The sequence below is a fragment of the Rattus norvegicus genome, chromosome 3 (genome assembly GCF_036323735.1).
Source record: "Rattus norvegicus strain BN/NHsdMcwi chromosome 3, GRCr8, whole genome shotgun sequence".
Taxonomy (NCBI): Eukaryota; Metazoa; Chordata; class Mammalia; order Rodentia; family Muridae; genus Rattus; species Rattus norvegicus.
Genome location: NC_086021.1, coordinates 71,357,362 through 71,381,822, shown reverse-complemented (window position 1 = coordinate 71,381,822; position 24,461 = coordinate 71,357,362). Strand labels below are relative to the sequence as shown.

The following is a 24,461-nucleotide window of genomic DNA, read 5'->3' as shown; positions in this document are numbered from 1 at the left end:
AGTAGCACGTATCTTTATTAAGTTCCACTGAATGTGACTTAGCTATTGCATATTTCATTATCCATTTATGGGGGAAATGACTTCATTGGTGAGGGTGGGGGACCCTGGTGTAGGATGGAGATGGAAACATTTTAACTTGTCAAGCTCGTGATAGCGAGGGAAGCCTATAGCCCTTGCTTTTAGGTACACTGCTCTGGTCCCTCAGCGGGTCAGCCACATTCCACCCGTTGGTTGTGGATGTGTACGGGCGGAGGCTAAGGTGTAGCAGACCAGGTATCTTAGGGTTGTCATTGGTTGTGGTCATACTCGTCTTTATTGCATAAAAATGTGGTACTTGCAAAAGGTAGATGCCTGTGAAACAAGGGAACATGAAAAGTTATAAAACCAAAATGTGCCAAAAATCAACTTCACTGAAATATATAGACTAGCATAGTTTGACAAACAAAAGGTCATGAGCGGTGAGAAATTAGTGTATAAGCCAACTCCATGTAAGCCACCCCAATAAAACCTCCCAGAATCTTAGAGGACATCGCAGTGAACCCCCAAACAAAAACAAACCTACACCTTTACTTCCTCTGAAAGTGCTGGAGTCTTGTGTAAGAAAGATAACTTTTGTTATTTTGAAGAAGAAAATTTTTGTTTGGATAATCGGGACATCTATCAAAAATATTCATATTAATAAAATTTCACAACACTGAGTTTAGATGTTGGCTTTTTAAAAAACGTTTTACTTTTCATATTAAGAACTCATGATTTCTACCTTCCGTTTTTTGAGTTCTTATTCACATGATTTTCCTGTTTTTCTTAGAAAAGCTGTAGAACCCATGGTCACCAGTGACTTGAAAAACATCTAAACATCTCCACTTAGATGATACTTTCAAATGCACTGAAACTTCTAAAATCAACTAGAATATTTGCCTGTTTCTAATTTTTCATTGCTTTAATCAGAAGTGTGAACCCTAGAGAAGAGATAGACTGAACGAACTGGTTATGTTACAATACAGGAATTCTGCTCAGAGATGTCTTTTTAAAACACTGTTAGGAGAGACAGGTTCTACAATCCACCCATTAAGCGTACTTCTTTCTTAGACATCTCCTTTTAAGTACCTTATAACCTCAATGTGTTATTTCCAATTTATTTAGACCAGCTTTCCCTGGTGCATCCCACATGGGAGCTAATTACTAACTCTCCTGAGAGACTGTAAAGAATTAATACACGACGTCTTTCTCTGCAGAACCAAGGGATGGTTGGGCTCTTGGGAGAGGCAGTCCTTTTGTGATCTTTTGCTCTGCACATTAATGAAATCACAACTTTAAATGGATTTTCAGTGGCAAATCCTCTGATCCTATGCCAACTGGTTTTCAAGACAAAGTTCCCTCCCTGTAAAATAAATTTCCTCACTGAGGCAAATCCATGGCAAATTTGCTAGTTTCCCTGAACCGCATTCCTATACACTATTTGACATCACAAATTCACTAATGAGCATTATTAATTTTAATTCAAAATCAGTCCCTGTTTCAAGGGAAATCTTTCACATCTATTACATTATGCAAATTGTTTTCTCATTCAGTGGTTAAATCCTTAGCCAAGCAAGCATGAGGACTGAAATTTGGATCTCCAGAACCCTCATAAATGTTCAGATGGGCATAGTAGCTCACATAGTAGTTGATCCAGAGATAGGTAGATGAAACCTAATCTCCAGAGCAAGCTGGCTAGCCAGACTAACCCTGCCCTCAAGCTCTGAATTCAACTGATGCAGTGACGAAGATGGGACCCCACCCCCATCTCCTACATCTATTTCCTCTACATCTACACATGTATTTCCCATACCTCTCTATGCCTCCACATATATGATCACACATGTGCATGCGCACCTGCACACATATGTGTACTCGACATATACACATTAAAACATCATAATCTACCAATGGTGTGGAAAAACAATTAACGTTCACACAGAGCAAGTCAAAGAAAACTTTAAGAGATTGAAACTCATGAAAAAAACTTTCAGGGTAAGCAGAAAAGAGGGTGAGATGCCAATTCTGGTCTACTTTCTGAACCTAACTTGTTGTAGCTTCACTAGTCTAATTTTCCCAATGAAGCCCCATCACCAAAGTTTCTTTATTGTTCTTTCCAGTACTAAGTTATAATTCCTGAATTCAGAGGTGAAAACTCTCATCTTTCTTAAGGAGGCTGAACTGTTAGGTAGGAATAGACTCAATAAGAGATGTGTTTATCTGAGCTAAAGCCTCAGAAGGGAGGTTATTTCAAGGGCAAATCCTTGGCAGGGAGTTTCAAAGAAAGAAGAGTCTCAATTCTCAGGCTAACACATTATCATGGAGTGACTGTCATAGAGGATTATGACATGTATGTAACCAGTTAGGGAAGCTAAATGGGGAAATGGATCAACCAGTGAGAATCCTTCAGCAGCCAAGTCTAGCACCGGAGTACAGTTCCCAGAACTGACCCCACAGGGAGAGGAGAGGACCAATCCCTGCAGTCTGTCCCCTGACCTCCACCCAAGTGCTACAGCAAATGCACACACAAATAAATGTAATTGTAAAATGATCCAAGGAAAGTAAACTCACAAACTGTCGAGTGACGTAAATGCCAGAGAAAGAGAAATACTTTTCTAAGGGCCAGAGAATCATTAAAAAAACTTTAAAAAACGGGACTTGGTGTAGATAAATTTACTCTATCTATACTGGAAGAAGGCAAGGAAAAAAAATCTGACAATAATGTAGTTCTTTAGTAACTGAGGACAGAGCTCAGATCAGGAGGGTGGGCAAATGGCCAAGGTGGAAAGACTTGAAGAAAGCAGCCATAGACCTACAGACTGGTGTCAAAACGCTCAGTGGCATGGGTGTTAAAGGCAAAAGCTCACACTTCAGTACGGACTTCATATCCTTGGCAGACACAGCACTTCAGGTGGGTGGGAGACGAAGTATTCAGAAAGGAGAAACAACTACTCAATGTCATTGTTCATATCTCAAATCCACTAAATTATAACTTTAAGGGTACCATTTTAAAATATATATAAAAGTGTTTTTTAAATCCCTTCATAATAAATAATTTAAAATTAAATTGAAGATAACTTTAAAAAGTAATATGTACAGGAAAGTTGATACATATTCTGTAGGGAGGCCGTAAAGGGAGATAGTCGCTCATTCGTTTCTCCACACAAGCCTATCTTCTGCTTCTGCCTCGCTAGGGCAATCTAAATTATCTTTTCCATGTCCATTCCTCATCTTTATTATTACTGGTTTCATTTCCCTTGGCCACGTCACCCTCTATTTTGCATCTCCCAACATATACTGTTTCTCACAGAGTTCAGTCAGGGCTCAGAAGTACAAGGAATTGGCTCTGCTTCTTCTGTCAGACAGGCAAAAGCTTTATTCTAAAATTATACTATAATCAAAATCCAATAGATGCTATTCTGACTCAAACTGACGAAAGCAGCAGCAGGTTTTCCCTCTTGAGTGGTATTCGTCTCGGTCGTCCGTGTTTGTCTGAGACACCTCTGCCACTTAAGAGCATGTGAGGGCCAAGCCGTTAGCTCCCTCTTACCCACTGAAGTGTAGCTCAATAGAGAGCTATAGAGAAAGAAGCCAGCACTCTAGTGTGTCAACTCTAAAAGATTCCCATTTTTTAATCTGTAGTCCTGGATTAAGGATAAGAGAGAGGTAAATACCCTTTTCATAAAAATAATTAAGAAAATCTAGCACGGGACTTTACACAACCACAGCAGAGTTGGTAAGGATGTATGACATCCTCCTCTTTTTGTTTTCCTGAGAAAATCTCTCTAGTGTTTCATTTAAGATAAGTTTATTGGATTAAACTCAGTAAATGAAACAACTGACATGACTGGAGCTTGAAATAAACGATGTGATGATCTACTGAAATACATGATGCTAAATCGTCTTGCTTCTTATGCAAAAATTCTTATTAGTTATAGCAATGCATGGAGAATTAAGGCCAAAAATTAGGTATTTAAAATAGTTTTATATTTATACATCTGAATTTGAACTTATATTTAAAGTATGTTGGTCCAATCAATTCATGCCCAAATGTTTTAGTTCAGTTCTTTGATAAATTGCTTTGTGTTTTTTTTTAATAAGCTAGTCTCCTGCCTAGGAGTTCTTACTTCTCTCTCTCTCTCTCTCTCTCTCTCTCTCTCTCTCTCTCTCTCTCTCTTTTTATTCTAACAAACTACACATATGTCTTCATCCAGTAGCTAGCTTCTCCCATTTTGCTTTTTCTTTAGCCTTTTTTATATTAAATTTCTTTCCTTTCTTCATTTCTTTGCATACTGCCTATATTTCTTTTCCTAAGCATAATGTTTAAGAAGGAATGAGTTTTATTTTAAGATTATTTTTGCTTTGCTCTTACACAGATAGGATAAGTAGTCTTGATAGAAAATAAATCAAAGATTCCTAGGGGATTGTCTTCTTGTTTATAATCAATAAGGATTCTGACTTTTCTTTCTCTCCGTTTGTGTATTAGGTGGTTGTGAATGCCCTGTTAGGAGCAATTCCATCCATCATGAATGTGCTTCTGGTTTGCCTTATATTCTGGCTAATTTTCAGCATCATGGGCGTAAATTTGTTTGCTGGCAAATTCTACCACTGTGTTAACACCACAACTGGTGACACATTTGAGATCACCGAAGTCAATAATCATTCTGATTGCCTAAAACTAATAGAAAGAAATGAGACTGCCCGGTGGAAAAATGTGAAAGTAAACTTTGATAATGTAGGATTTGGGTATCTTTCTTTGCTTCAAGTTGTAAGTGAACACTATTATCTCTGAAATTTTATTGCTCGGAATAATAACAAAGTGATTATTGCAGCCATTGTTTAGTTAAAAAGAAACTTTATAATATTCTTCTGCATTATCTGTTAGTACAAATGTGTGAATCCAGATGAGTAGAATCATTTACAGACATAGTCAAGAGTGGTCAGGTATTTCCATCTTTTTCCAAAGGTCTTATTTCCTTCTTTCCTCTCTCTCTCTCTCTCTCTCTCTCTCTCTCTCTCTCTCTCTCTCTCCCTCTCTCTCTCTCTTACATTCCTATCACTTATGAAAAACTGTTATTTTTTTCTATTGCAATTGTAAAGCTTGATATTTGTAGAGTGTCCTTCTTTGGTACACGTGTGCACATGCGTACACACACACACACACACACACACACTTGATGTATAGGAGTTCACTGATGCTTAGTTACCTCAGTCTGGATTGTGAACTTGGGAAAGATGGTTGGGTGTGAAGATTTTATTCTCAGAGTGTAATGGAAACCACAGAGCATCAGCACACAGGAGTCAAGCACAGGCAATTCTAGTCTCAAACCAGGAGCTCTCGTTACCACGATTGAGTTCTGTTTTACCCTAAACATCCTCAATTCCCAAAGAACTGTTTATAGCTTATTAAAAAACCACAAAAGATGGTGATCCCTTAAACATATTTATCCAATGACACTTCCAGCTGCAACAAAGCAGTGAGTGTAAACAGAGGTCAGGTTATTTTAAAAAGAAATAGGTTTCAGTTACTCAACCAGATGCAACAAATACACTTAGGCTGTTCCTCTCACGCCTGCAGTTCTCACACACACTCTTATTAGGATTATTTTATAATGCCCTCTCATTTTTTTTCTTGGAATTACTGTCTTTCTGACCCTGCAGCTGACTCTGAGTGTTTATAACTTAACATGACTTTTTTAATGTATCAAGAATGATTTCTTAAATATTACACTAGAGTCACCACCTTTCTCTTGCATATTCACCCTGAACTGTACTGATTATTGCAGTATAGCGTTTCTAAAACACATCACTCTGTTCATAAAACCAAGGAGAGAAAAATCAGATCCTTTCAATGATCCTTTGAAATGCTAAGGGATTCAGAAAATGAAGAAGGCACCTTCTGCACAGAGCTCTTAAATATGTTCTGCTACTAAATAAAAATGCCAACATGCCATTTCACACTTGACTATACTGCCCTCCTCTCTAGTGAGTAGTGATTTCATAGAAATAGCTCAAACCACTTTTTTTGTTCCTGTAGGAAATGTGTGATAGATGGGTTCTATAATTGACCTAAGCCACTGACACATCTCTCTCCTTGATATGAAAAGAATTTGTTTTCTGACTAAGATGAATTAGTCTCCAGTCACACTCTGTCATTCAAGAGTCAATGATTTAAGAAACAAGATACATCACAAAAAATCATATGAGGCTTCCTCATTGACTGAGGAATATGCATTTCAGGCCCGGTAGCCTCAAACTTGTATTCTAAGACACAAGGCAAATGACTGCAAGAGATAGAGGAGGAATCCCTCTTCAATGTGCAGACGACAAGTGTCAGTCTTATTTTGTCACACTTTTATTATTTTATTATTTACATTAACGCAATATCTTCAGAGGTTACCTCATAGAAAGCGAATATTCCTGAAATTTCTTGAAAGGATAGCTTCATTTTTTTTAATTATGCCCATATGAGTCATAGTGTGTAAGAGTAAAGAAAAACCTTAAATACTATCAATTTGATCACCCAGAAGACAAGATTTCTTGCAGAAAATCCCAGATCTAATTTGATATTGCTGTAGCTGTTGCCAAGTATACTTATATTTCTAGGACTTTCTTCCAAATTATAGTAGCATGTTAAGCTTGAGAATTACTTTAGAGGTAGTTATAAAATAGGAAGATATATTGCATCGTCATTTGTTGACTTTCTATCTCGTTTCAAAATCCAAGAAAGTTTGGTTTGAAATGACCTTAAAATAATTCTTTAAGCATGCACAGTCAGAATACTTAGTAAGTTTCCATTTTGAAACTTAACCCAAAGTAAGATATGCATGTCCTTTCCAACAGGCGACGTTTAAGGGTTGGATGGATATCATGTATGCAGCAGTTGATTCCAGAAATGTAAGTATTCTTTATATCCAGTGTCTTCTGGATGTGTTGATTTGGTACTTAAATTAGCCTATGAATTAGCCAAGCAAAGCAACTCCACTTTGGCTAATAAAAATAAATAGGAAGAAAGTTTGTTGAGTTTAAGGACAGCAGTGTTGATCAGAGACATTGTATTGAGTTCAACCAAAAATGGAAGTGAAAGGAAAGAAGAAAAGAACTCAACCCATTCATTTAATAAGCAGCAGATGTTCTCCTAAGTGTTTCTGTTTGCACAAGAGCAGATAGAACAGTATATGACTACGATCCATAGCTGATATGTGTAGGCAGGCTCCATGCTTTGAAGCCTGAAAGGCCAAAGATGCTGGGCTAGAAATCTTAGACATACGTCACAATCTTGTCCAAGTCCATACTTCATAGGAACAGCATCAACGTACTCATGGGACCCTGTACCAATGCTGTTATCACTTGTACTTCATTTGATTCCATACTGTTTCTAGCTTCCAGATGTACTCTAAAGTCTCGGGCTTCCTCTCAGGTTGATCTCCAAAACTGTAAAATGTGCCTTTTCTTCTTTCCTGCAGTTATTTTTCTCGTTCTTGTTTCGGTTTTCTTCAGCAACCCAGAACTCTAGCTCACTGTATAGACAGTGATAAACTTGAGATTCTTCTATTCCCCTGCAAATTTCTTGATCACTTCTGAAATTGTGTCATAAACCTTGTTGCATAGTTTGCCTTACATGTTCAGTTAACTTCAATTCTGTTGTCTTTGAAAAGAGAAGACAGCATTAGGAACCAATATAGAGTAAATCTTGACTCCTTTGTTGTTTGTTGTACAGTAAGCGATAGCCCCGTGTCTATTTTTATAACCACAAGTTTGAGAGTCAGTTATCAATGGAGGATTTTATAAAATGGATCGTTGAGTGTGTCTATTCAATCTAAAATTTCTAATCACTACAATGGTAGGACATGGTGCCAGCATGCAAATAAATAATTCAGTTCTTTCTTTCGCTATCTAGGTTCATACGGGAATGTTTTTTAACCAACATTTTCTTTGGTTGTTTTGAAGACAGGATGTTACACTGTATCTTAGGCTAACCCAGTACTCAACAAGTCTCCAGCCTCAGCTTCCCAAATTCTGGGATTGCACCGACAGAAGATGAAAACACACGAGTGTTTTCAAATTACTGAAAACCAATTAACTTAAAAGTTACCAAATTTAAAACCTATTATCCAGATAATAAAATATCAGTAATACTACTTAAAATTAGGCAATTAGTTTTAGAAGGCCAAATTGAATGACTTTTTATTCAAAAAACTTGTTAGTGCCTAATTTCAGGGTTGGTTTTTGGGTTTTTTTGGGGTGTTGTTGTTGTTGTTGTGGTTGTGTTTAGGTTTTTGGGCTTATTTGGCTGTTGCTATGGGAATACATTATACTGAATTATTTCTAAGAATATAGTGTTCTACTCTTGTGAAAAGGCGCTGACGTGTGCCCAGCGTTTATCGTGCTTCACCAGTTGACCGAGCTCTCTGTTGGCAGGTGGAACTGCAGCCTAAGTATGAGGAAAGCCTGTACATGTACCTGTACTTCGTCATCTTCATCATCTTCGGCTCGTTCTTCACTCTAAATCTATTCATCGGTGTCATCATAGACAACTTCAACCAGCAGAAGAAGAAGATGAGTATTTTTTTTTATTTTTCCTAACACAAGGAAACAGAATAATTAACATTCAGTTTGAATTGGATTTCAAGGTGAGGTCTCGAATTTAGAAACCAAATATGACCTTTCCCTATGTTTTGTCCTTGATAACTCCTCACGCGACCTTATAAGGTATTTGCAACTAGAAGATCACTAAAGGCTGGAAAAGCAAAGAAAGGTGAAGAGAAAGAGGTCGGGTTTGATCAGAGAACACTGACATATGTCTGCACTAAAATATCACACAAAATCCCATGACTATACACAGTCACTAAATATCCATCATTTAAAATAAGGTTCAGGGTATATACTTCTTTTGTACTCTTTTCCATTTGTATTTCTTTCTTCTATTTATCTAATTAATAGCAACTATTTCCAGTTCCAATTTGAGGAATTTTTGTTTTATCTATTATCATTTATACGGCATGTTGATTATTTCAATTACATATGTACACTAAAGGAAGCATGTAAACAAATATTATCACTCAATAGTAACCATGGTCCACACTTCACCTTTGTCTGCTCAAACTCTTTTCGTGAACATTCTCCTTTTTGAGCTACTTCTCATTTTTTTTCTTTTGAGATTTTTTTTTCTTTTTTCTTTTTCATTTTTCAACTCAGACTGGCCTGATCTCACTGTATAGCCCTAAGGGGCCTAAAACCAGTAGCCTGCATCTATCTTAGAAATGTTGGGACTATAGGCACATATCACATTTTCTGACCCTGAAATATTCATATTCTATATACTCTCTCTCTCTCTCTCTCTCTCTCTCTCTCTCTCTCTCTCTCTCTCTCTCTCTCTGTGTGTGTGTGTGTGTGTGTGTGTCTGTGTCTGTGTCTGTGTGTGTGTATTGTATATTGTACTGTATGTGTATTCATGGAGGTGTGTGCGAGCGTCTGTGAGGATGAATGTGCACAGGCATGTAAAAACCCGTGGTAGACATTAGTTATCTTCCTCCATCACTACCCACCATCATTTTTAAGACAGGTTTTCTCATTGAACTTCAGCTCTTCCATTCAGGTAGATGGCTGGCCAGTGAGATTAATGGATTCATCTATCTCTGCGTCCCCAGTACCATGGTTATCAACGCACATTGCCATGTCCACTTTAACATGGGGGTTGGAATCTGAGCTTAGATACTCCTGTCAATGTGTAAAGCATTTCTCACTTGAGCCATCTCTGAAATACATCTTAAAATTAGTTACTTATTCATGAGAGTGGGGTACACATGCCACACTGAGTGTGCGGTAGTCAGTGGACAACTTACAGGAGCTGGGCTCCCTCCTTCCACCATATGGGTCCCAGAGATTGAATCCAGGTGATTTGTCCTGCGAGCAAATGTCTATATGCACTAAGCCATGGCCCCAGCCCTGAAATGCTTTCCAATGTACAGTTTTAAATACCTTTATCACAGAGATTTCTTAGTTTATTAAAAGTGTTCACATTCATTTATCAAAACTTGGCTAATTTCATTCTATCTAATTTTTAGTGACTTAAGTATTTTTTTCCTGCAAAACATTTGAGTGTTTAAATCTTTTCTTACAATAAATTTCAGACTGAAGTATTTTGCCTCCTTGGAGTAATAGAACCAGTCAACTGAATAAACCTTGTTGTAAGCATGACGTGGTTCCAGCTCTTTCACTGACGTCAGACAGTCTCTTTAGTTGTTAATATTTGACATCTCTTAAAGGAAGCAATTTTAACTTTAATTTTTGTGCATTTTGTGGCAAATAGATTTGAATGTGTCCAACTGCTTCACACCCAATTATATTTCTTTATGTCCCATGATTTCGTAGTATTTGTTTGTATTTATTGTTTCTTTATTATGATTGACTTACTATATTATTACTCATACTGAGGATTTTTATACTACAAAGCAAGGTCCTTCATATTGACAGGCTCCTCTTACTAACAGTATCCTCTGCTCCCTTTGCACTGATCAGCCTCTGTTCAATCCTCAGTGCCCTCTGCCCCATCCCACACCTCTCACTCTTCTGAGGTTGGCTTCTCCTGGTTCTTCCAGGTTTCTTTCAGTACCTTCCCTAGAAATTCCGACCAAGTTAGGAAGATGCTGTGTAACCAACTCCAGTGTATTTATTTTCCTTTCAAATACAGTGTGTGTGTGTGTGTGTGTGTGTGTGTGTGTGTGTGTTCATTTCTCTTCTTAAGGTTTTATTGTAAGATGATTAATTTCTTGGATTCTCATGTGTGTAGTTATTCTTGTGTTGGAGATTTCCTTCTACTATCCTTTATAGGGCTAGGTTTGTAGAAAGATTTTAAATTTGGCTTTGTCATGGAATATCTTCATTTTCCCATCTATGTTCAATCAAAGTTTTGCTGTGTATAGTAGCCTGGGCTATTATCTAAAGTCTCTTAGAGTCTGCAAGACATCTGTCCAGGATCTTCTGGCTTTTAGAGTCTTTATTGAGAAGTCAGGTATAATTCTGGTAGGTCTGCCTTTGAATGTTACTTGGCCTTTTTCCCTTGCATCTTTTAATTTTTTTTCAGTATATTTAGTGTTTTATTATGTGGTAGGAGAATTTCCTTTTCTGGTCCAACCTATTTGATGTTTTGTAAGCTTCTATAGGCATCCCTTTCTTTAGGTTAGGGAAGTTTTCTTCTATGGTTTTGTTGAAGATATTTTCTAGCTCTTTGCACTGGGAATCTTTACCTTCTTCTATCCCTATTATTCTTAGGTTTGGTCTTTTCATAGTGTCCCAAATTTCCTGGATGTTTTTAGTTAGAAATGTTTTACCTTTGGCATTTTCTTTGGTTGCTATATCAATTTCTTCTATTGTATCTTCTATTTATGAGATTCTTTCTTCCATCCCTTATATTTTGTTGGTGATTCTTGTGTGTATAGTTCCTATTCTCTTTCTTAAGTTTTATACATCCAGGGTTGCCTCCATTTGTGCTTTCTTTATTGTTTCTATTTCCATCTTTAAGTCTTGGGCCATTTTATTCATTTCCTTCACCCTTTTGATTGTACTTTTTCATATTTCTTTGAGGGATTTGTCTCCTCATTAAGGGCTTCTACCTCTTTGGTCATATTTTCCTGTATTCTGCACAAGGTTTATTTATATCCTCTTTGAAAGAATCTATTGTCTTCATAAGATGAGATTTAAGGTCAGGGTCTTACTTTTCATGTGTGTTAGGCTTGCTGTGGTAAGAGAACTCAGTTCTGAAGGCCATGTTGCACTGGCTTCTGTTAGTTTGGTTCTTGACCTTGCCTTTAGCCATATGTTTTTCTCTGGTGTTGGCTGGCCCATTAGTCCCTAGGAGTAGTAACTCTCAGTGACTGGTTGTCCCAGGTAGCTAAAAGCCTCCCCAGAGGCAGACAAAGCTGTGGTCAGAGGTGAAGGGTGTAGATCGTCAATTGCAGGTGGAGGTGTGGACCAGAACATGGATCTGAGGTGATTGTCCTGGGCGTGCTGAGTGGTAGAAGGTCTACTATGTGGCAGGAGGAACTGTAGGATAGAGAACAAGGTGCTGTCTGTGATTGCATGTGGAGGCATGGGCCAGAGGAAGATGGAGCTTTGATCATGCCATTTCTGGGGTTTCTCCCTCAATATAATAATAATGCCAATTTTAGTTATCTTAAAATTTAAATATTATAGTCACAACAGTGTACTTTTAATTTTTTAAATTCAAAAAATGACAGGAATAGCCATGTTAATTTCTTGAAATCTTTTTTTATAATATTGAAAAGTTACATAGGAATGGACACAATTTTAACCAGCTTTGATTTTTTTTTTCTATACTTTGGAGGTCAAGACATCTTTATGACAGAAGAACAGAAGAAATACTATAATGCAATGAAGAAATTAGGATCAAAAAAGCCACAAAAGCCTATCCCTCGACCTGGAGTAAGAAATATGAAATGAAAATTATATAAAGCAACAACCTGAGATACGTTTTGTTACACAGCGGAAATCAATTATCATTTCCAGCACAACAAAAACAAAACAAAAACAAACCTTATCCTTTTTGAGTATCTTTAATCCATGTTTTTGATATTTTTAACACCAAAGAGAATAAGAATATACAGGAAACGCACATTTGTCTTCAAATGACTTAAAACTATAGACCTAGAATCCAAACTACATAGATAAATGTGGTTCTCACAATAGTTGTGTCTTTACAGTAGCTGCTGTGCATTGTCAAGAAATGCAGAAACATTGGGCAGAGCTAGTATCCATTCACTTTCTGAGACTAAGATGCAGACAAAGATACTCAGTGGCATAACATCTCCATTAGCAGTTGTTGTTTAATAAGTAGAAATATGGACCATTTTAGAGGAGGTGAGGATTCCAGCAATATATTTCTGTATGGCTCTAAAGTCAGCAATTACTTACGTCAGTTACAATTTATGAGAACAAATAATCATTCTCATATTTCCAGGATAAATCTACAAACTATAAAGGAGAAAGAGCCCTTATTATAGCTATTTTTATGGCAGTGATTTTTTTCGATAAGTTATTATTTTTATTCACATTACATCCCAATCATAACCTCCCTCCCTTCTCTCCTCCTAATCCCACACTCACTACAAATCCCTCCCTCTATTGATCCCTCCCCTTCTCCTCATAGGAGTCCCCCCACCATTGGGTACCACCCCACCCTGGGATATCTAGTCCCAACAGGACTAAGCACATCCTCTCCCACCGAGGACTAACCAGACAGTCCAGGTAGGAGAAAGGGAGTTCAATGACAGGAAGCAGAGACTGAGACAGCTTGTTGGGGGACCCACAAGAAGAATAAGCTGCATATTTGCTACAAATGTGTAGGGGACCTAGGTCCAGCTCCAGGATGCTCCCCGGGTGGTGGCTCAGGCTCTGTGCGCCTAGGTTAGTTGACTAGGTTGGTCTTCTTGTGGTGCCTTGACTATGACAGTGATCTCTAAGCTTAAAATATTTCCAAGGATAAATCACAGAGCAGAATCATAGTGAATATTTCTATTGTGGAAACCAAATTTGTTTGTTTGCTTGTTAGCTTGTTTGTTTTGAGACAAGCTTTTTCTGTGTAGTCTTGGCTATTCTGGAACTCACATTGCACATCAGGCTGGCCTTGAACTCATAGATCCACCTGCCTCTGCCTCAGAAGTGCTGGGATTAAAGGCATGCTGCATAACTGCCCATTCAAGCCTTACTTTCTTAATGAGAACATTTTCCCCATTGAAACTTACTACTACCCGTCAAGTACTATCACATCAAGCATATTTTATGGTACTAGGATATGCTTAGGATTCTCGAGTGGCCCAAAGAAATAACCAGACAATGGCTTGCTGGGTCTAACATCAGCTGACTGGGGATTAAACCACAAATGGGTAGCAAAGGGCATGTGCTCCCTTTATTCTAATAGCAGAGAATGTCTTTTCGGTCTGATTACCCCTGTGAAGACTCATCATTGTATCTGATAATATCAGCAAAAACCTCTTGCTGGGAACAAATTAATGTCGCCAAGGTAGAAGGCAAATATTTCAGATGCATCCTTGAAGTCACAATGTTCCTTTGATAATTCCCTAGGAATAAAGCACATGTGAGCCTAATATTTACTACATGTATAAATGGCCACACTGTCTAACTGATCATTGGGAAAAATACTTCAGCCAGTGAGCTAAAGTTTGGGAACACAAATTCAAACAGGCTTCCTACATTCCTGTAACTTTGACTTGTTGAAATTCACTGTGTGTTTCTGAACAAAGTACAGGGAGAAAACCTTCAGCAATGGAATGATGTGCTCGGGAAGATACAAGCTTAAAAATAATTTAAATAACTAGATATAAAAAGGTACCTATTAGAAACATTTGTATCAGTAGGTAGGTACTATGAACAATACTAGAAAGTAGGTAGTATGGGAAATACATAAGGTGCGTGCTATGTCTACCAGAAAACTCCCCCATTGCTGAATGTGTCTTTGTTTCTCCGCAGAACAAATTTCAAGGAATGGTCTTTGACTTTGTAACCAGACAAGTGTTTGACATCAGCATCATGATCCTCATCTGTCTGAACATGGTGACCATGATGGTGGAAACGGATGACCAGAGCGATTATGTGACAAGCATTTTGTCACGTATCAACCTGGTGTTCATTGTGCTGTTCACCGGCGAGTGCGTGCTGAAGCTCATCTCCCTCCGCCATTATTATTTCACCATTGGCTGGAATATTTTCGATTTTGTGGTGGTCATCCTCTCCATTGTAGGTAAGATCTATGCAAGGTCTGCCAAATTCCTCCTTATAAATGTGAGACCCGGAAACAGGAATTTAGAGTGGAGGTCACCTCACTCTTCAAAGTGCATGTGTTGGTGTGAGTGTGTTGGTGTGAGTGTGTTGGTGTGAGTGTGTTGGTGTGAGTGTGTTGGTATGAATGTGTTGGTGTAAGTGTGTTGGTGTGAGTGTGCTGGTGTGAGTGTGTTGGTGTGAGTGTGTTGGTGTGAGTGTGTTGGTGTGAGTGTGTTGGTATGTGTTTTTGAGTCGTATTTGTTTTTCTTACAAGATGAGGCTTCCAATTCATGCAAATATTGTGTCCCACTTCATCAAATATTTACTTGCCAATTAGTAAAATCTGCCTTTATTGAGATCTATTAAAATAAAATAGATCTGTGATGTGAACGGAAATAAAAAGTGCTTTTAGGTGGTTGAGACTGGGTGCTCTATACACTATCCAGAACAATGGTTCTCAGTCTGTAGGTCACAACACTTTAGAGGGCTGAATGGCCCTTTCGTAAGGGTCACCTAAGACCATTAGAAACCCCAACTATTTACATTAAGAGTCATAACAGGGGGCTGGGGATTTAGCTCAGTGGTAGAGCGCTTGCCTAGCAAGCGCAAGGCCCTGGGTTTGGTCCCCAGCTCCAAAAAAAAAAAGAGTCATAACAGTAGCAACATTACAGTTATGGAGAAGCAACAAAAATAATTTTATGGTTGGTGGCCACCTCAATATGAGAAACTGCATTGAAGGGCTGCAGCATTGGGAAGGTTTAGATCCATTGATCTAGATTACTTCTAGATTACTCTGCTAGGAGGGGTACTAGAAATCAGGACTGATGGTCAAGAAAGACATTGCATTACAGATGTAGATGTAGGGTCACCAGCATGCAGAGTAGAACATGGATATAAGATAATGGGAAAAGCAAACAAAGGATAAGGACCAGGCGTTAACAAAGACTAACAGTATTTTCTAGTGGCTATCACACAAAAATGTTCAATATTTCTAGAAGGAAACTGTAGCACAGAGCATCTCTTCCTTAGTCCTATCCTACAAATTGTGTAATGCAAAATGGCCTCATGAAGGTAGCTCGTGTCACTGCAGATAGAAATAATGCTTCAGAGAAGTGAAGAAGTCCCTGTATGAGGACTTCATTCCTAATGAAGATGAGGTCATTGCAAATTTTCAAGCATAGGACTCGGTTGGAAGGATCTTTGTGTTATCGAACCCTCTGAATAAGTAGGCCTTATATCTAAAATTCAACTCATGTATTATATGTAATTTTTAATTCCAACAATAATCATGTGAATAGCACATAAATAAAGACAGAAGGAGACTGAGGCAGAGAGGGCTGACTAAAGAGAATGATGCCTTTGTGCTTAAAGGCATTTGGGTTTTTGTTTGTTTATTTGGTTGGGTTTTGCTGGTGGTGGTGGTGATGGTGGTGGTGGAATATGGATGTGTGAGGAGTTGAGAAACACCCTAGCATCTAAAGAACTTCTGGTGCAAGCTTGAGAACTAGAGAACAGATGCCCAACACCCATATAAATTATGGTCAAGCATGGCACTTTTTCCTAAGAAGACTCTTGGGTCCTCCTCAAACTATCTAGCTGGTTAGCAGAGAGCTCTGTGTTCGGGTGAGAAACCTTGCCTCAATAAATAATGTAGAAAGCAATCAAGGAGACTCCCAATGCCAGCCTCAGGTAAGACACACACACACACACACACACACAGAGAGAGAGAGAGAGAGAGAGAGAGAGAGAGAGAGAGAGAACACTCATGCCAAATGAACAACCATGTGCCAAAGAAACAAAATCACAGGGAAAGAAAGCTGGAAAAATTTAAAAATTGAGATGTTCCAGGAGAGGAAAAGAGCATCAGCCTTGGAATATTTAATAAATATATGAGCACATGCATGGACAATTCTGTAATAATGTTAGATTAGAAACTCAAGTCTACAGGAAGATGAAAACAACATTAAACACCCCAAGACTTCACACTTTCACGAAGTGTGAAAAGAAAGGTTTGGTTCAACTATCATATTCATATACATATTGGCACTTTCATCGTTGGCTGTTGACATTGAAGCAAACTTTAGTATTTACTTCTGATGAGACTTTAAGATAGCCATAGCATATCAATACTCCTGGAAAAAATGGTACTGTGATTCTTATATTTTAATTTAGTGCTGAGTAAAAGCTAAGGTTGACTTATAGTATACAAAGTACAAGTCTATCTATATACATTCAGTTTTCCATATGTATGAAATAAATATCTGCAAATTCAAACACAGATCAAAGGTATTTTTAAGAACCCTGTTCCTCTGTTGACCATTTTTCCTGTTGTTTTCTACTTAATAAACTGCAGTAACTAGTTTGTGTTTTGTTTTGGTCTGGTTTGGTTTTTCAAGACAGGGTTCCTCTGTGTAGCCTTGGCTGTCCAGGAACTCTCTGTAGACCAGGCTGGCCTCCCACCAACAGAGATCCCTTCCCTCTGTCTTCTAACTACTGGGATTAAAAGTATGGGCCACCACCACCCAGCCTTGGTTGATTTTTGTGTTGTTGTTTGGTTTGGTTTTAACATTGTTAAATGTGATAAACATTTTAAATTAATTGAAAACTTTCAGAAGGGTGTAAACAAGTTTCCTGCAAATGTGCTGCTATTTGGTATACAGGGCTTTAGGTCCTTGCATTTTGATACTCTAGGGTGGAGAAGTGCATCCTGGGACAAATCAACTGCTGATACTGGAAGACGATTGTAATATATGCCTACCATAAATCTCAATACTCTATAATTGACCTTGGACTTCCATAACTCAAATATTTTAATGAATGATTAATAGATAATGTCTTCAGTGATTGAGAGTCTAATTATTTCCCCCACAGGAATGTTTCTTGCGGAGCTGATAGAGAAGTATTTCGTGTCCCCTACCCTGTTCCGAGTCATCCGCCTGGCCAGGATTGGACGAATCCTACGCCTGATCAAAGGCGCCAAGGGGATCCGCACTCTGCTCTTTGCTCTGATGATGTCCCTTCCTGCGCTGTTCAACATCGGCCTCCTGCTTTTCCTGGTCATGTTCATCTACGCCATCTTTGGGATGTCCAACTTTGCCTATGTTAAGAGGGAAGTTGGAATTGATGACATGTTCAACTTTGAGACTTTTGGCAACAGCATGATCTGCCTGTTCCAAATCACCACCTCTGCGGGCTGGGACGGACTGCTGGCCCCCATCCTCAACAGCAAACCCCCTGACTGTGACCCTAATAAAGTTAACCCCGGAAGCTCGGTGAAGGGGGACTGTGGGAACCCATCCGTGGGGATTTTCTTTTTTGTCAGCTACATCATCATATCCTTCCTGGTGGTGGTGAACATGTACATCGCTGTCATCCTGGAGAACTTCAGCGTCGCCACCGAAGAAAGTGCAGAGCCCCTGAGTGAGGACGACTTTGAGATGTTCTACGAGGTCTGGGAGAAGTTCGACCCTGACGCCACTCAGTTCATGGAATTTGAAAAATTATCTCAGTTTGCAGCTGCTCTCGAACCCCCTCTCAACTTACCACAACCGAACAAACTTCAGCTCATTGCCATGGACCTGCCCATGGTGAGTGGAGACCGCATCCACTGCCTGGACATCTTATTTGCTTTTACAAAGCGGGTCCTGGGCGAGAGTGGAGAGATGGACGCTCTTCGAATCCAGATGGAAGAGCGCTTCATGGCTTCCAACCCCTCCAAGGTCTCCTATCAGCCAATCACTACAACGTTAAAACGAAAGCAAGAGGAGGTGTCAGCCGTTATCATTCAGCGCGCTTACAGGCGCCACCTTTTGAAGCGAACAGTAAAACAAGCTTCATTCACATACAATAAGAACAAACTCAAGGGCGGGGCTAATCTTCTTGTAAAAGAAGACATGATCATTGACAGGATAAATGAAAACTCTATTACAGAGAAAACTGACCTGACGATGTCCACTGCAGCTTGTCCGCCCTCCTACGACCGGGTGACAAAGCCAATCGTGGAGAAACACGAGCAGGAAGGAAAAGATGAGAAAGCCAAAGGGAAATGAACACAAACAAACAAAAAATAATAAATTGGGTGACAAATTGTTTACAGCCTGTGAAGTCAAAGGACTCCTTTAGGAAGTCAATGCCAAACTGACTGTTTTTACACAAATTCACTTTAAGGTCAGTGCCTCAATAAGACAGTGACCCCCTTGTCGGCAAACTCTGTGACTCTTAGGTAAAGGGGAGATGACCTTGACAGGAGGTTACTGTTCTCACTACCAGCTGACACTGCTGAAGACAAGAGACAAATGGCTATGCAGACTGTAGGGACCAGCGTAAAGGGGTGCAGAGCTATAATTTGGGGGTTTAACGTGAAACACTTTAGTGTAGTAACTGTATTCACCGTTTGCATTTCAACTGCCACATTTGTCAGGTTTTGTACAAACTCTGTTAGTGGATTCATCTTTTTTTTAAATCCATATGTTGTTTGTTACATGTGACTATTTTTGTAAACGGGGTTTCTGTTGGGAAACAGACTAAAGGAACTCTTTTCCCTGTGTGTCACCTGGGGGTATTGACATCCATACAGCCCTCCCATCTGCACAACGATGTGGTTTTGCATGTGAGGGCATGCTGTACCTTACGATCATGCATGAGAAAAAAAGTCACAAGGAAAGCAAAGTCGGTTCTTCAACAGTTCTACATCATCTGTGTTTCTGCGGGGGGACGGGGGGAGGTACTGAGGTGATCATGAGACCATGGGCTTTGCCGAGCTGGCTTTGTCAACTCTAGCCCTTAGTCCAAGGAGATTGATCGATCAGACAGGTCATTGAGTCTTAGTAGGTGCAAACTTCATCCAAATGTCTGGAGTCCTGTTACGTTTCTGTTCACTGTCTCTTCAAAGTCTCTAAATTATGACTCTGACTCCCTACCCCCAGCCCTAGCAGAGCGAATTGACCAAAAGAACCCTTTATAAATTCCCGCTTAACCCTGCACTTTGTTTAGCCATCTTCAGCTCTCAGCGAGGTTGACACTGTAATGTGTTAATGAAATGCTATTTATTGTGTAAATAGTCATTTTACTCTGTGGTGCACGTTTGAGCAAACAAATAATGACCTAAGCACAGTATTTATTGCATCAAATACGTACCACGAGAAACGTAGAGTGCAAGCTGTCCGCTGGTAATATACTGTATTCTGTACCATTATAGATAGTGTGGATGCTGTCAGTGCATGTCGATATTACCATGCTGCGGTATCTAGTTTCTCCCACCACTCAGAATCTCATACTCATGAGACACCATAGGTCAGTGGCTAAGTCAAGGAAACCGTTCAGCAGATTTCATTTCTTTAAGTCATTAAGCAATAGTTTGCAGCATTTTAACAATGTCTGGGTTGTTTTTCAATTCTAAGTGGATGACGTTCAATGTATAGCCAGACTGTACATACATGTTCGGAAGACAACACTACTGCTTAACCTGTTAAAACATGTTTAGAGTTTTATAAGCAAGTATAAATACTGTACAAAGTCACTTTCTTTTGTTTTTCAGCATCATGTACATATGAAGAGGAAATTATCTTCAGGTTGATATCACGATCACTTTTCTTACTTTCCGTCCACAGCAGTTTTTCATGGAAGATATTTGCTAACTAAGAAATGAAACCATGACGGGGTAGTGGTAGATCTCTGCTTTTTTAATCACGGGCTTTAAGTTTGGATTATTTCATAATTTTAAGGGACAAAGTACACTCACAACCTCACATCCAAATTATGATTTGCAATTGGGAAAGGGTAGAACATTTGATTTATGTTTATTATAGTGTCTGTGCGAACAGATGACCGGAATGCTTTTTTTTTCTCATTTTTCTTTATTCCCTAATTTCTGTTTATTTTTCTTTGCTTTGGAATCATGCATCTCTAGATTGTTCTAAATATAAACGTGAGCTTCGGAATTTCTTTTCCTCAAAAACAGAGAGGATGACACTTACATAGTCAATTATATCAAGATATTTGTGTTTCTTACAGAAGCAGACCATAGGCACCTCTTTTTCTTAAGAAAAAAAATATTTAGGCAAACCGTATTCATGAACTGCATGTTGGAAAATGCTACTATTGCCCAAAATGATGCTAATCACAATTAAAAATGTGCAAATCTAATAAAAATTAATTTTTTATTTTATTGTTTTTCTGGTTACTTTTTTGTTGACTGGATTTTATGACAACATAGAAGTGCTTTTATCTACTTATGGTAGGAAGATCTGCACACACACATTGTGAATGTTCAGGAACACACATACATGTGTGCTCGCCCATCCAAGCACACACAAATAGGCATTCATTTAAGAATAATGGTCTTATCTGTTCCCCTGCTAGATCCTAAATAATTGACACAGGACCTATTAAAGTTATTAACAATCTTTAAGCACTGTTACTGGATAGATATTCATCTATTCTAACCCTCCAAACTATGTACTTCCCAGCCAAAGGCCCTGTGTTCCTTGCAGTTTGAATCCCTCACTAGCTTGCTCTGTTCCGCGTGTGTCCTCGTGGAGAATCCCTGGGCAACCTGTTCATTATGACTCCTCCCGGACCCTCTGCCTCATGGCCACCTCCCTCTTCTTTTCCTCATGGTCCTTCTTTTACTTCTATCTATCTATGTTCCCTTGGCTGGGATCATAACTCCAGCCTTCTATCTCCTCTGCCCAGCCATAGGCTGAATCATCTCTTTATTGACAAGTCAAAGATGATAGAAAACAAATTTTATACAACATTGAGATCAGAGTTGCTTGACCATGCCATCTTCTGGACTGTAGACAGATGTCTGGACATAAAAATCAGCATGTGAATATATACACACAAGCCCAACCCCCAACTCTCTCTCTCTCTCTCTCTCTCTCTCTCTCTCTCTCTCTCTCTCTCTCTCTCACACACACACACACACACACACACACACATACACACACACACACACACACACACACACACACACACACACACACACTGTATAGAATAGAAAACTTGAAGTAAAAATTGGACTTCCTAGAATGGCCCCTCAGCAGCTAGCAGCAGGATGTGATCTCTGAGAGAACAAGGAGGCACTGCTAACACATAAGCTAGTATCCATGGGAGGTAGGGGAGTTATGCACAAGTCAACACAGTGGGGATGGCCACCTGAGATACAAACAAAGAGCCTTTAAAGCATCATTGATGAATCCATAATTGCTAAGAGCAGGCTACTATGCTTCTCCAGAATACCCCCCATCACCCTCTCAGTGTTTCTTCTGAGAAAGACGACCCCTGTAGATATGCATATGCTTCTCTGTCCTTTAGTCTCCAGTTTGCTTAGCCAATAGGAAGATTGTGGTGGACATCAGTACAAAAAATGTGAGATAGGAGTATTTATTCACCTGTTCCTTCCTTGCAGGTCACCTTACTCACTGAGAGTCAGTGCCCCCTCCTACAACTAGAGCAACTTTCTGTGAAGCAGAATAATCCTCCTTCTCCTCCCTTTCCTTCTCAGATCTGAGGATGCTTCCTTACTCCTTATGACTTTCCCCTAAAGTTGCTGGCATCCTTGAAAATGATTTCTTTATGAAAAGCTCTCTGCCTCATTTTAACACGCCATGTGTCCCTGGCCAGGCTGATACCAAATGAGGAAATAGCTCATCAAAGTCAGCAAGAAGCAATGATTTACCTTAGGTTGACTTGGAGACTTTATCCAACTGACTTTCACAGACACAGAACGTGTTGCTGAGAGAAATACAACATGGTCAAGCTTAGAAACCACAGACGTGGAGAGCTTATTGGACCAGATAGCCGAACTGACCATCAAATTATCTGCATCTTTGAGAAAAGAGAAACTTTCATTTAACTTCAGGACTGCATCATCTCGGTCATGAAACCAGAAAGGGCAACAATAGGTTTGACCAGAAAAGAGAGTAGAACAAGGCTTTTTCCATCGTTCTACATCTTTCTGACCATATTTGCTTACAATAAACATTCAACTTAAACAGGCAATTCCAATTTAGAAGTGACTGAAATAAAGTTCCACTTTCAAAGAAAGACAGTCAGGACAATGAGCTTACACCAGGCCTCATCAGTACTTTTCTTCATACAAAAAGAAGTAATAGTGAATATTAAGCCTATAAATCTCCCTCATTTTTGTAATATATTCTATGCCAAAAAGTAATTTATATACAGAGAATTATGGGGTTTTGTAACTAGGATGGAAAAAGTACCTAGAATATCCATGTCATAGGCCGAATCTGGGACAAACTGAACACCCAAATAGAACACAACACATGAAACAAATAAAGAATAGCAATGCATGCAGTGGGTTTACTTATATAAGGTAGTATAAAAAAGGAAAAATTATTTTTCTTATAGTAGGAAATTAATGAGCAAATGTAAAGGAAATGGAGTTAGAAAACTGGTGTTGGACAACCATTACAATGAATTTCCACAAAAAAAATCATCAAAGAATTCTAGAACTCATGCATTAAAGTTTGGAGAGGAGCAGGGATCTTAGATTGCTTCAGACCATCTTTTCTGTATTAATGAAAATCTTTTAAAGAATGAAACCAGCAATGGATAAACTGAGCAGATACAATCCCCAAAAGAATTACCAGCTTTGAGACCAAATGAGACTACATATCTCTTGTTAAGTTAAACCAAGAAAACCACGTCATTTGTAAGTCACCATTGGGATTTCATAACCATAGTCTAAGTAGCTGTGAAATTTAATTAAAGACATTTATTAAAGGGGTGGGTTTACTCTTAAAACATCAATGTCACAGGAAAAATAATCCCAAGAAAATGTTGGAGGATAAAGCATACAGTAATATATTAAGAAATAGAGACAAATTTATTGTTAGGAATGCTGGCTAAATCTCGGTATAAACCACTAATTAGCTATAGGTACACTTTTTAAAAAAAAAAAAGAATTATTTATTTATTTCATGTGAGTACACTGTTGGTTGGCACTGTAGCTGTCTTCAGACACACCAGAAGAGGGCAGCAGATCCCACTATAGATGGTTGTGAGCCACCATGTAGTTGCTGTGATTTGAATTCAGGACCTCTGCAAGAGTAATGAATGCTCTAAGAGTGATAGACATATGACAGAAGGCTGTAGTGTTCTAGCTTCTAATTGTAAACAACATCCTGTGTATTCAATGTTGACTTAGAAATGCAGAATGTCAGACTGGAAAAATAGCTCATTAGAGAAGCTTGCGCTTAGAAAGACACAATATTCCAAGATTTATCCAACTGTGGACTGAAGAGGAGTTGGTAGTGGTTTATTTAAAAAACAAACAAACAAACAAACAAACAACAACAACAACAACAAAAACAGATCTTTAACCTTTATTTTTGACAGCATGAAGCGAAGACCTGAAACTTCTAAATAAAATGTAGGAAACTGTAACCTTAACGGTAAATACCTCATGCAAATGTAGTTACAGAAAATTGATTTTCCTACCAGCATGCTAATGAGCTTGTTTCTCTCACATTACAACTGCCATTGCATCTGTGTGTGTATTTTACTGGAAAACATTAAGACACACAAGTGCTATCTTCCTCCTTTGAGTTATTGGGAATAAATTTGAAATCAGGCAATCCAACTGGGGTAGCAGACAGCTTAACATATACAGAAGTGAA

At 38.8% G+C, this 24,461-nt stretch overlaps 1 protein-coding gene across 7 annotated transcripts in view; it reads left to right on the top strand.

The window, feature by feature from the left end:
* Positions 1-20,983, top strand: part of Scn1a (sodium voltage-gated channel alpha subunit 1) — a 119,031-nt gene extending 98,048 nt beyond the window's left edge. For 3 of the 7 annotated variants that reach the window (XM_063284620.1, XM_063284619.1, XM_063284618.1), the window contains exons 22-27: positions 4,505-4,786; positions 6,862-6,915; positions 8,440-8,577; positions 12,358-12,462; positions 14,527-14,797; positions 17,689-20,983. In XM_063284620.1, coding sequence (XP_063140690.1) covers positions 4,505-4,786; positions 6,862-6,915; positions 8,440-8,577; positions 12,358-12,462; positions 14,527-14,797; positions 17,689-18,866 — 2,028 coding nt within the window. In that variant the 3' untranslated portion in view covers positions 18,867-20,983. Of the gene's footprint in view, positions 1-4,504; positions 4,787-6,861; positions 6,916-8,439; positions 8,578-12,357; positions 12,463-14,526; positions 14,798-17,688 lie in introns of those variants that run through there. The other 4 variants (XR_010064701.1, NM_030875.2, XM_063284621.1 and 1 more) reach the window with 4 other exon arrangements.
* The last annotated feature ends 3,478 nt before the right edge of the window (positions 20,984-24,461 follow it).